Here is a 13,159-nt window from a genome sequence, read left to right as displayed (position 1 = left end):
GCCGTGCTTTCTGCAGCTTCCCAATGTAATACACCAGAAATTCCATTCTTATGTATTCATTGGTACGATGTGAGCATGCTGTGTGAAACGCAATAATATCTTCTCTCATGACTGCTTTGCAAAATAAGAAAGCTGAGAAATGACTCCTGTCACTGAAACCACAGCATCGTCTCATGCATGTTCAACACATTATGTTTATTCTCATTTACAATGGCGCCTTTAGAAAATATCTGATGCAGAAACATCAACAGAAAAGTAGAAATGATACCACACACACACACATAATCCATAAATACATATTAACACACTTTAGAAAAGCACACATTATCCTTTAGAGCCTTTGGTCTGGGACATATGCCGGTTGGAAACAACAAACACTTGCAGAAGAAGAGTTCTCTGTGCATCATAGAAGCCCTATAATGTTTCATATCAATACAGATAATAAAGTGCACACATGATGCTGTTTGCTTCCTCCCATTAATAGTGTTTTGCATTGTTTAGGATTTTCCAGCCCTGTGTGATCCTGATAGTTGTCCATTTTCATAATGCATTTTTTTTTTTTTTTTTTTCACAAGATAAAGATAGAATGGAAGGCAAAAAGAAACCGAACCAAGTACCTGGCACATTAGAGCGAGGCACTTGAGCACCTAACGTCTCTGGTTTGGCATCATGAAGTTTGGCACATGAGGGTGGCGTTGCACTTTGAACTGGATGCGTGTGCATGTAGGGGTGTGTTAGGGAGTAAGTGTCCTGTCCAGGAAAACTCACAGACATGGCTTTCTAGTTACGACCTGTTATGCCGAGATGTACATTCGTTCTCCACATATTTACACTTCCACCAAATCAGGTACATTTTTAACTCGACGGTGATTTCTGAACACGTCTCTCACTGAGGTTCAAGATGAAAGTCTGCACATGGTAATCCAGGTGACCCACGTAAGGGCTTCCAGTCTGTTCAGAGATGAAAAATACTCCACTGTTCCACAAGTTTTTTTTCGGCACTTGCACTTTTCTTGGCTTCCGTGAGGTCACTTGAGCAATCCTGGACAGGCAGATGGGAGCGGGAGCTGCTATGATGTGGAGCGGTCTGGCTGGCTGTGCTCCCTCTTCCTCTTCTTCTTCTTCTTCTTTTTCCCGCTGCAGGGCTTGCACATGCAGCACAGGATGCAGGGTGAGGCCAGCAGGAGGAGTGGAGATGTCACCAACACGATGATGCTCACCCCCACCAGGATACCCACCACCTGAGCCAAAACATAGCAACACATTTTAAGACACACTAATCAATATTATAATGTTAAGCTGTTCAGTAAAATAGATTTGTGTCTTGTTGATCTTTTGTACTAAATAAAAAAAGATGAATGAGCACCCTCCAAGTGTGGTGATCCCATGATCTTTGCAAAGGATTGTATATCAGTATGTCCAAGGAAACAGTGAGCTTACACTTGTTTTCTACCTAAAAACCCTGCATGCAAAAGTCGAGGTGAAGTACAGTGGCCATTTCATTTCAGTGTGCATTTCTGCTTTACTATGCAAATGAAAGGGGGTTGTATTTGAAAGTTTGCCATGGTCTCCAAAAACTGGAAGTAGCATAAACAATAGCTACTACCATTCCCCTAGCGATGATACAAATGCCTTGTGCGTTGAACAGCCTGCGATAGCTTGTGCTCTCCCAGTCAGTAATTCACCTGCTTGAAGTATAGTTCTTTATGGAGTAAGAACAAAAAGCTACGCATCATGGCTAACTGCTTTTAGGCCACTGTTTGGACTATAAGTTAAGCTAGCCGCTAACGCTGTTACTCTCATCTGGTCTCTGTCAATACCTTGCGAGGGACTCACTGTGTATAATGTCCCTCCTCATATGGATAATGAAGCGGTAAGGTGTAAAGGACTGTCAAACATGAAAAACAAAACTATATATACATATGGGAAAAAAGGGGGTTTAAAAGCAGAAACAATGAAGAAGTAAATACATGTAAAAATGCAATGTACAATTTGATTCAATGACGCGTAAAATAATATTGAAATACATAAATATGCCAAGGGAAACAGATAGGGGGGAAATGCAAAAAAATATGATGGAGAAATAAATACTGGGGTAAAAGAATAAGTATATAAAGACATATTAAATTAAAATAAAATAAAGATAATTAATGCTTAATTTAGTTATTTTAATCTGGCAGCACTGCTTGGCTTAACTTATTTATCTAGTTGTTTATACATTTGATTTTTGTATTAATTTTTTAGTACAGGAGCTTCAGTCTTCCTTTAAAGGCCAGTGTGCGGAAATATGTGGCCACACCCTAACTTGGTACAGCAGGTTTGGGACGAACAGTACTGCTGAACCAGAAGAAGAAGCTTTGTTACTCAGTCAGCGGTTGGCCAAACTAAACTTGTTCAGTTCATGGTGTGCTGCCAGAGCCTCATTTAATTGCGGTCATTGAGGAAGTGAGTCGTTGACCTATAACAGATGGGTGTTATATTTTCATATTCACATGTCCACATCACCTTGGTGTGTAGATCAAGGCACGGTAAAGTCACGTATCACGTGTTGAATTTAAAAAAAACATACAATGTTCAATATTCTCTGAACAGATCGTGTTGTGCCGACAAAACGTACTGGCACAACAAAACTGCTTGCTGGCAGCAAAGAATGTTACTGTAGCTAAAGGAATTTAGGGCAAACTGACAGCTGACCTTAAAATACCGGTTAATCAAGGGTGTAACCAAATCTATCATGATTTTTTTTTCCAGTGAACAACTGTGCTGTTGTACGTCTACTCTCAGACACTCAGCAACGTACACAGGCCAAAGCACAGCCTGGAGCTTCGCAGTAAATTTGTTACTAATCATGTGATAATAAGGCAATAAGGCAGGGAAAAGCAAAAACAAAGTAGGTTTGATGGCCAACTGTAATCGTCTTGTTGAATGGCTGACGTTGCTACAGGGCAGGAATTTAGGATTAGTGCTGGGATTAGCTCAGTTTAAAGTCTGATAAAGGATTTCTTGGACACAGTGGTGGAAAAATAAACAACCCAAACGGCACGGCAGCACAGACTTTACAGGCCTTTAACTGTACATTTAGTTAAAAATGCAGCAGCTGATAAGTGGAAAGGAAACTAAATGTCCCTCATGCTCTTCTGGCAATAAATGAGAGTGCAGTAGCACACTTTGTCATTTCTAAATAAAGTGAAATGCGTCATGGAAATTTTACTTGTTCGGCTTGGATTTATTTGTTTAGTGTTTCACCCTCACAGAAGGTTTAAGTCTCACGAAGATTAAGTCCGCAAACTTTTAACAGCTGATCCTGGTGATATGATGGCAGAGTAAGGCCCATGAAAAAACATTCAGTCCAAAAAAAATGCTGTGACTCACAGTTGTCTGAGAGACAATGACAGCCTCCCCACAAACTTAAAATGCCTCACCTGTGTTCTGTTCCACATAACTGAGGCCCTCGAGTGTCCCAGCTTGTTTCTGCACGGTCCCTTATCATAATGTCTCAGGAAGATGTCTCCCTGCATTTAAACAACCACGTTAGTTGCATATTTCTTAGCTTTATCAACTTGTGCTCACAACCATGTTTCGCATTTGTGGTATCGTTGGCAGGAGGAGACTCACGTCCAGATTCTGCAGACAGTACCAGCAGAAAGTGTGTTTGCAGCTCTTACACAGCATCTGTGCACAGCCCTGGTTCCTCTCGATGTAGATACCACACATAGGACACTGCTTGATGGACATGTCAGTGTCGCTGTTGGAGAAGGCAAAAGAAACACCGGGAATGCGCTTAAAGGGAGCATGTTAGGAGCGTGAGGCCATAAGTGCCCCGGGAGCCTAAAGACAATGTGGGAAATCTTAATTTAGCAGCATGTGAACTCGCTTTGAAAAGGGTTAATTATTTTGAGAAGCATGAGTATGAGAGAGGGACTCTCAGAGTACATTGCAAGGTCATATCTACAATCATGGATGATTGCAATAACTGAGGGCAAGGAGTTCCTGAGCAATGAGATAAAGGCAGGCCAAAAAACCAAACCAATGAGATGGAAAATGCTCCGCAACTACATCCTGATGACAGAAGCACAGCAAAAAGGCTAAATCATACAGTATTAGGAGCTTGAATGATTTCTCCTCCATCCTTAACAGCACACTGCAGAGGCCACTGCAGCATTTGGACTTCTGCTGTACTAACTTGCTCAGCTCCCACCCGGCCTCCTCCTCCCATTGGCACAGAGACAATGGAATTCCAATATAACTCAGTGGCTCCCGGATGACATCAGTCAATCTGGCAGAGCCACAGCTTTAAACAGCGCAGTTATATAGCTGTACCAAAGGGACTAAACTGAGGCCTCTGCTGAGAAATACGAAGCTACTAATCCTAAAATAATGTTATTATTCAGCACAGAGACACCTTTGAGGGCTGAGGTGCAACAAATCAAATTCAAAGTGCTGCCCGAATAGCACTTAGGCATTTTTATATGAAATAGAAGCGGTAAAATCATAATATTTTCCACATAAAAACAGAACAAAGAAAACATGATCCTTGGAATCCTGATTCGCTTCCAAGTTTGTTTACAGCAGTAACTCTCTAGGCCTCTCTAGGCCCCTTAAGAAGGCCCCTCAGTGCCTGAACTGACTCACTTGTCCTGCTTTTAGCGCAGTGCCATTTTCAAAGCGCAGCCCTGCGGCTGTAGGCAGCGGGCAGCTGACCAAACCGACCGACTAACCTGCTTTCATGGGAGGGTGAGGGCGATATCATGAGCTGGTGCTCCGGGCAGGTGTGGGCGTCCTGCCAGGGCCCCCTGCAGCTGGAGCAGAAGACAGTGTGGCAGGTCAGGCAGGGCACAGCGGCCGGTCGGCCCTCAGTGCTCGGCTGCATGCTGCAAACCGCCTGACAGCCAAGCACCGGGCACCAGGCTTTACTCGGGTCAAGTTTCACTTCTGTGGATGCATAACGAGAGGAGTGATTTAGAAAAAAGGATAGAGCCGTACACATAACACAACATATTCAAAAATATTAGCTGCAACTGAGTCAACTTTAAAGGCAAATCGCCCCGTTTCAGTCATCTTCAAGCTGAAATCTTTACAAGTATGAAGCAAAGCAGACTTTAAATCTGAGGAACCCACGTCAGTCATGAGCTTACAAGGTCAAATGAGTGTACTGATGTAGTATCTTATAGGGCTCTAAATTTTGGAGTGAACTAGATGAAAGTGGAATCTGGAGCATTTGTTTGTGCATGTATTGAAGCTAAAATTCTATATGTACCTGACCAACATGGCGGCCGCACTGACGAACCGTTCCAATGAAGTGCCGCAAACAAGACATCTAGGTGTACGTCGACGTGCTCAAACCAGCTACTCAAAGATTCTAGGTGATGTCGATTTGCGGCAGAGACATTACAAGGACAGACTAAGACTGGAAGGACTTTGAGCAGTCCCCATCGTAATAGTTTAACCTGGAAGCACCTGCTGATAAGTATGACGGACACCTGACTCAGATTGAAAAATCACAAACCGAAACTCAAGAGTGTGGGAAAAAACTGTTTTTTAAAAAATAGCATTCACAACACATTCTTCTTGATTTCAACTAATTAAGTCTGAAGACAAATAGATTTAGAGGACAGCAAAAGAACAAGATCTATAATGTTTACACAGAAATCAAATCCCACATAACGCAACCAAAACAAAACCACACGCTGACTCAGACTCTTGACTAGCCCCTACTTTCATTATGAATCACACCGAAAGGTAAACAGCATTGCAAAACAGCCTGTACTTTGAACTCTTTTTTTTCTTTCCAATAATATGAGTCAAGATTTATGGCTCGAGTGAACAATAACTGCAACAATAAGTGTGCTGTTACCATGCAGTTGGAGCAGACCAATATAACTGGAAGGCAAACTACCCTCAGTTTGCAATTTAGAGATGTCAACAGAAAACTATTGCAACAGACGTCCAGTGCTGTGTGCCACACAAACGTTTCCATAAGAGTTCAAACAATTTATTTACACTGAGAAGCTAATTACTTCTAATTTACCAGCACAGTGACACACGTGTCTTGAAGTGTTCGTTATTATCATTATGTTCCGATGTTAATTATTGCTATACAGCAATAGAATGGAATCAAAAAAGAATTAAAATAGAACCGAATAATCTATTCTATGCCTCAGGGATCACAGTGGCCAGAGCAGAATGGGAAAAAGGGCAGCAGGCTCCACAATATCCCAGACACGTGAGGGTAAACACTTGGTGGCTTGTTTGTGTAACCTGAAATAGGTCAGCGCTTGTCATCAGCCATCAGGGCAGGAATGTAAAAAAACCTACCTCTCTCAAACTTCAGACGCTGATACAGCTCAGCCTGACCTGCTGCAGCCAAACCGGCTATCTGCAATCACAAAGCACAGGGATTGGCCCCGGTCACACACACACACACACACACACACACCTGTGATGACATTTACATATCTGCTGTTTAAGAAAAATAAAAGTTGGATGTTCAAATACACGAAACATGATTCTTTTTTTTTAAATTTTTTTTTTTAAACACAGCAACCTTTAAAGCCACCATGAAAAAAGTTCTAAACTCATACATATGAGGCTGTGTAGTGTTGGTGTTGAGAGACTGATAATGGGAAAACCTGGGTTACCTAGCAACAGCATTATTTATAAAAATGCAGCAAAATCTTTTAGAGTTAAAAAAACATGTGATATACTTTTTGGTTTACTCAGCATCTGCTTCATTTCACTTCTGGATAATCAAATCATTTCCTATTAAAGCAATACAATGTAACTTCTCAAAAAGCCCATTATGGAGCTCCCCCTACAGGCTTGGAGGTAATGTACGGTTACACTGTCGTAAATACAACACCCTTTCGCTTTCACGTTTCACGTTTGTTGATGAACCTGCGAGGAGTCAGAAGGTGCAAGCTATGTTGACTGAGAAGGTAAGAGTAATCAAATGTACCTGGGAGCGTGAGAGGGGTCTATTTGTTTTTGCGGTAGGTGTGCCAGAAAGCAAGTCGAAGTACTTCCGCTCAGCTGCCGGGCCGGTCCAGCAAAGTTACATAGCGCAGTTTTTCCAACTCAGACCCCCGAAGGGCATAGGAGACAGGCCAATCGTAATATTAAAACTCATTCTAGCCGCACAATTTTTTTCAAGCTGTTATTTTAAGGTAGAAATGTTACATAGTATTGCTTTAAGAACGAAGCACAAGGAGGTTTAGACTGGTAAGAAAAAAACTGCAGGATCACTTTCATGTTTTCATTTTACGGCACTAATCCCCCCGTTTTCATTTTCCACTACAGAGCAACAGGAATTTTCTCGGGGCATGTCCCGCAAAGCTTGTTCTGCAGAAGTTACACAACTCTGAATCTAAAAACAAAACAAAAAAAAACAACACAAGGGTGAAAATCCCAACTTCTCGTTTCATGAGAAGAGTGCTTGCAGCGCTCGCGTGGAGACCAACTGCTGGAGCCAACAAAACAATAAGTTTTAGGAATGTTCCACAACCAAAAAAAAAACAAAAAAAAAAACCTGCACATCAACAGTCCTTTTCTTTGTTTTTTTGTCTTTTTTAGGTGACCAAAATATATCATTGCTTCTAAAACAGGGCATACCTCGGAATCTGTTAGCGCTCCACTCTTTTGGCAAGTCATATCTGGGCAGGTGATGGGTGCCCCGCCACCCTCCATTATGGCAAGCTTAACATACTGCTGCAAACACTAGAGGGTGAAGAACAACATGGCAGAATTAGACGTGATATTTCGTGAAGCAGTGACACCACAATGTGTCACAGATGTCATTCCATTGCAAATCACAATTTGTCTTTACCGTCCAAGCTGTGTGAGAGAAATAAACAACGTATCAAAAGTTGACAGGTATGGAATACAAAGAACGTAAGGGGGAAATGAGCTGTTGTGAAAGTGGGGCAATCCAAGTCATATGTTGCCTCAATCTAGAAAAGTAGGAGGAACTGTGTCATCGTGGCACAAAGGCAGACAGCTTTGAGGAACAGAAAAAAAGTCTTTTGAGTGTCACTTTTCTGTGGAAGAAGGAATCTATGCGGCCTTCTTGGACAGAGATTAACACCTGGCTGCTGCTATGTGGAATTCACTCCTTTTTATATGCAGGCAAGCAGGCATTGGATGAGAAGCTTTATACTCCTGTTACAAACAATACAGCTCTGTATTCTAAAGATAACACTGGTGTTCTCATGCGAGGGCTGCAACTGAAACTCAGGACATGGCTGGGAGTGGTTGAAAAAAGAAAAAAAAAAAAAAAAAAAAAAAAGCTGGGATAAACTGTAAAAGAAAAAAAATTCCAAGGGGCAATTCAACAAGACTGAACGTGAGAGCAGCAAGTCTGATGTTGAAACCATTTCATTTCTCTAAAATGGAAATATTCTAAATTTGCCTGTGAAATTATCTATTTTAAGGTCTGAAAGCAGCAAGCATTACTGCAATGAAAAGGAGGATCCCGTTCCAAAGAAACGTTGGCCAATTTCCTAAATTACTCAGATGAAAAAGTCTGTTGTTGGAACACTCTTGTGAAATCCTAACCACCCACAGAGAGTGAAAAAGCATGATCAATGCAAGTCTTTATCTAGGCTTTATACACCTTATTCTGTTTAAGTTGCACACGTCCACAGATTTGATTCCCATAGAGCTCAAATACCTGAGCAGGAGCATGATTCAATGAAGTGCTGAACGTGGTTTCTACCTACCGCTGTGCAGTACATGCACTTGCAGGCCTGCAGTTCTTTGGAAGCTGCCGTCGGCTGCTGGCTGAGGCACAGCCTGCAGAAGACCTCAGGCCCACGATGGAGGTCTGCACCAGCCCGAGGCGTCACAGGAGCCGAATCCCGGACTTCCCGGCTCAGGGTAGGACTCCTGCTGGTCATGATGGAATGAGGCACGCAGGAAGGGAAGGATGGAGGAATCGGGCTGCTTCTAAACCTTCTGCAAGCGACGCAGATGATCTACAGCCTCCATGTTCCTAAAAGCAGAAATGAGACTTCTTTGTTTACACAGTGTTTGCGCAGCACTTTATTTCCCTTCTCCTTTAGACAACACTGCAGGCCGTTTCAGGAAACTGTCACTCCTTCTGATGACTGCTTTACCAACTCTGATGATTTCACCTATAATCATTCATAATAATCCTTTGTCGTCTCTCTTTATAGGGACATAATATTTAAGGCCAGAGTCCAAGGTCTGTGTTTACTGAGCTTAAAGTTACTGACAGGCTCTGCATTCATTCCGTCAGCAAGTACTGGCTGCTGATTGTCACAGCATTGTTGTAGAGGTGGTGAAAACAAAAAGTGGAGCAGCAAAAAAAAAAAAAAAAACAGAACACAGAACACAGGAATCACATGAGGAGAAATATAGAAAAGAAGCTCAACCAGAAGGAAATTAATAACTTTGAAAACGTATCAACTAAACGTCACTGTTTAAATACCTTAACATCATTTTATAGTATAAAGTACATCACAAGCAGATGGGAAAACATTAAGCTTTAGTCGTAAACTTCAAAAAGTGCTGGACACATAATCACTTTTGTCCAGAAAAAAAAAGGATAGAGTTTATGTAACCAAGAGGGAAGACATGATGTAAATGTCTTGATTGATTGATTTCTGTTCTATATAATGCCACAAAGCTCTTGGTAGCGCCGGTCAGAGAACAGAGAAGAGGGATATTTCAGGCTGGACCAGAGTGCAGGACTGACTAACCGACAGATAGACATTGGGTTGGTATATTCGTTTGGTTATCAGACATCATTAAGCGGATGAACATTCTGGGACAACTGGACACAGGTAGATGGTTGATAAGAATCCATCCAGTGTTACGCGAAACCAAAGCCGTAAAACCTCCCAAAATTGTTCCTTTAGCTTTCAAACCCAAAAAGTAGAAGAATTAATGCTGTGATCTGGGATTTGAATTTAATCTTGTGAATGACGATGTTTAGCCGCAGAATTGGGTCACATGAGAAACGGTGGCTTTGACAGCACACCCTGCAGCTTGAGTGGCTGCTGAACTCACACATTGTCCCACACACAATGTTCTGAGTTGGCAGGAAACTTTGAAGCAGTTCAATCAATACAGCCGCCGCCACCACCAGTGTCCTAAATATTTTTTTTTCAGAGGGCTCTTTTATTATGTGCCATCGATCAGCAGGGGGGGGCTTACATGCAGAACACTGGAGCAACGCAGGCTGCCATTTCTGCACAGTCATAGTCGATCGTCACACACCAGTTTCAGACAGACGAGCTGATCCGCCCGCAGTCATCATCCCGCAACTCTGTCAGCTTGTCCTGTCCTGCCCGAGCATATCACCAACCCTGTGGTTTCCCATGAGAAACTAAATAATCGCCTTCCTATCAGCCACCTTGCCTCAGAGGTAACTCTTAATGTGATCTTTAATAACATGGTGAAGATTTCGTCTCAGAGCAACTCCAAAAGTTCAATTTGAAATTAGCAGCACTCAGGCAACGACAGATCAGAGCACCACTGATATAAGGCAGTAGTGCAGAGTGCACCAGTTTTTCATAGCTATCTGGTTCGAATGCAACAAAGCGGTCAGATTTAAGTCTGAACAAATGAGTTTGAGGGTGAGAGCACATTTTCAAAAGAACTGGTTCAGAAGAATTTCTTCTCCGAGTACCTGCATTATCACTGTCAGTACAGGCCTTCCAAAATCTGAATGCACAAAGCCCACATTCAGATGGGAGCTTCCACCAGTTCGTTGACCTAAACGCCTCTGTACGCAAACAGCTGCTTCTTTTTTTTTTTCCCCCGTAGGTGTGAAATGGTGATTAGCTGTCCTCGTGGATCAAGGTCTTGATGGCATTGCGGACTTGGAAGAAGGGTCGGGATCAAAGCATCACTGTTGACCGGTGAGGCAGAGACGGAAAACCAGATCTGCCTGGTGAAAAGCTGCTGCTGCTTTTACACAGACTGCCACTGTGCTGTGAAGGAGGCAGCTGGGAGTGTGCGGCTGGGGAAAGTGTGAAGCAGAATTCAAACTGCATCATTTGTACAGCTGCATTCACTCCACATCTGTGGGACTCTGAGGATTTCTGGCCCAATAACTTGTGGGCTTTTTGGGAGAAAGCCTAAAATACGAGCACAGAAAGATGAATCACGCCATTTTATGGAAAATGAGTGGGAACAGATAAGCATAGGTGTGTTCCACAATTAGTGTGCCTCATACTCAATTTCATTGTTGACCTGAAGGTTTAGGACCACCAGTTTTCGATGAATGTATACATTTCCACCAATAACATACGTGTAAGATGTTTACTGTTTGACAGCAGTGTCTCCAAGCAGACCACACATGAAACATGACACATCTGTATCCCCCCTCAAGGTTGCACTTTCGCATAGGTCAAAATCGACAATCTGAGGCCTTCACCTTATCACACATGTTTGACAAAACACAGCTTTGATGATGAAGTGACGAGGGCAGAGAGGAAGGACACCTACCTTGCGTGTGGACCGCTGGGTGTTGGGGCTGCCTGAGTCCAGATCCGCAGCCGCAGTGCTCTTCCTGTGACTCGGACACATGTGTTGATAGAGTCCGTCTCTGTATTAACCTGCTACCGCTGCTAAATGTCACTGCAGCCGCCCCGACATAGCACTTCCCCCATGCCCACTACCTTAAAGAAAAACAAAAAGGAAACATGCCCAAACCTCCCGTACGCTGCTGTCAGGCCTCTCTCTGTGTTTCTGCTGCGTGTGTGAGAGTGAGTGTGGCTGTGTGTGTGTGTGTGTGTGTGCGAGGGAGAGCTCTGCTTCAGTGTTTTGTCCCCATCCAGGAAGCTATGCCTGGCTCTCTGCTGCTCTCTGCTCTTGACTGCCCCTGCTGGTTGTTTCGCGAAACTCGCGCTGCTTTCCGGAGAATTCCAACTCCCCATAAAGATGGGAGTAAGCGGGAGGTGTGAACGACTTTAGCGTTGGCTCCCCCTACGTTCAGATAAATAAAATAGTAATAATTATTTTAATTATAAAATAGTTGCTTATTTAGTATCATTTTTGGCTACATGATTCTGAATTAGCTTGCACTGATTCGCTGATACTGCTGGTGTGAGGTTAATATGGTCTAAATACTTTTCAGAACCATCTCTGTGTGCTGGCTTTTCCTAAATTCAAAGTTATTGGTGTGAAGTGAAGATGTGAATGATTTTTTTTCATGTGCAAAAGGTAAGAGCTCAAGCCTAAGCAGGACACCTGTGCTCTCCAATCCTTCAGACTTTGCTTGATAAGGAGCCATCATCCATTAATAGTTGACACAGTTGACCCCTTGTCAATGTGGGAAACCTTTGTCAACCTTTGTCAAGCACAACAACACGGCGTTACCCTCACAAATGTCACTTAAAGCCACATATTATCTTTGACCAGAGGCAGCATCAACTTCTCTTCACTCTGAGGCGTCTGGGATGGACAATCACAGTGGAAAATGGGTGTTATGGTCTGAAGAATCCATATTCCAGATCGTTTCTTGAAAGAAATTGGTGCATAGAAGCAAAGACAAAAAGGATCATCCACTCAGCAACCAGTCCTAGAGCCAGGCTCTCTTAAGGTGTAGGGTTACATCAGAGCGCCTGGCAAAGGTCATTCACACTTCTCTGATGGCAGCATTAACGGAACACTTTGAATTTAGAGCAACAGATGCATCCTTCAGGATAAGGGACATCTATGTCCATCCTCAGAAAAGAACGTTTGGAGAATTTTGAAACAAAATGTGCAAAACATTGCACACTTCAATGTGTATGCACAAAGAACATGGGACAAAAAAATTCTATTTCAAAATTCTATTTTAAACATAGAAAGATGGAGTGACGTCACAAACAAGGAAAAACTGTCCCAACAAAGCAAATGTTCACATCATAACTGACCTCGATATCTTGAGAAAATCAACCCAGATTTGTTGTTTTGTTAATTTTGTTTAAATATAATTCTTTAAAAGATAATCATGAAAAACTTTAAGAGGTCTTGTTCGGTTCATTTGCTGGGAGAGTATATGTGATTGAACCCTGAATTAAAGCATAAATGGGCAATTCTCTGGAGTTATTACATGAGTTACATTTCTTCTTATTGTGTGTAAAACTTCCTCTTCTTTGTTTCAGCTAAGGACTGCTCAAAGAAAGCAGAGAAAAGACATCTGACCAATCCA

The 13,159-nt window shown here is 42.5% G+C and overlaps 1 protein-coding gene across 1 annotated transcript; it reads right to left on the bottom strand.

Moving 5' to 3' along the window:
- Positions 1 to 176: 176 nt before the first annotated feature.
- Positions 177 to 11,801, bottom strand: rnf144b (ring finger protein 144B). Its single transcript, XM_075464808.1, has 8 exons — positions 11,470 to 11,801; positions 8,715 to 8,986; positions 7,609 to 7,713; positions 6,316 to 6,376; positions 4,719 to 4,932; positions 3,616 to 3,745; positions 3,423 to 3,512; positions 177 to 1,241 (listed from the first exon to the last, which is right to left on the bottom strand). The coding sequence occupies exons 2-8, from the start codon at positions 8,889 to 8,891 to the stop codon at positions 1,071 to 1,073; spliced, it is 948 nt and encodes a 315-aa protein (XP_075320923.1). The 5' UTR covers positions 8,892 to 8,986; positions 11,470 to 11,801; the 3' UTR covers positions 177 to 1,070.
- Between the last annotated feature and the right edge of the window lie 1,358 nt (positions 11,802 to 13,159).

This window comes from Odontesthes bonariensis, chromosome 5 (assembly GCF_027942865.1).
Source record: "Odontesthes bonariensis isolate fOdoBon6 chromosome 5, fOdoBon6.hap1, whole genome shotgun sequence".
In the NCBI taxonomy this organism is placed as follows: Eukaryota; Metazoa; Chordata; class Actinopteri; order Atheriniformes; family Atherinopsidae; genus Odontesthes; species Odontesthes bonariensis.
This window is presented reverse-complemented; position numbering and strand designations above follow the sequence as displayed.

Bases quoted from the DNA above. Each gene is read 5' to 3' on its own strand.
- rnf144b (XM_075464808.1), bottom strand. From the start codon at position 8,891: ATGACCAGCAGGAGTCCTACCCTGAGCCGGGAAGTCCGGGATTCGGCT. The intron at 4,933-6,315 runs GTAGGTTTTTTT...ATGCATCCACAG, and splicing joins GCGTCTGAAGTTTGAGAGAG to AAGTGAAACTTGACCCGAGT. The intron at 1,242-3,422 runs GTGAGGCATTTT...GTTTTGGCTCAG, and splicing joins TTATGTGGAACAGAACACAG to GTGGTGGGTATCCTGGTGGG.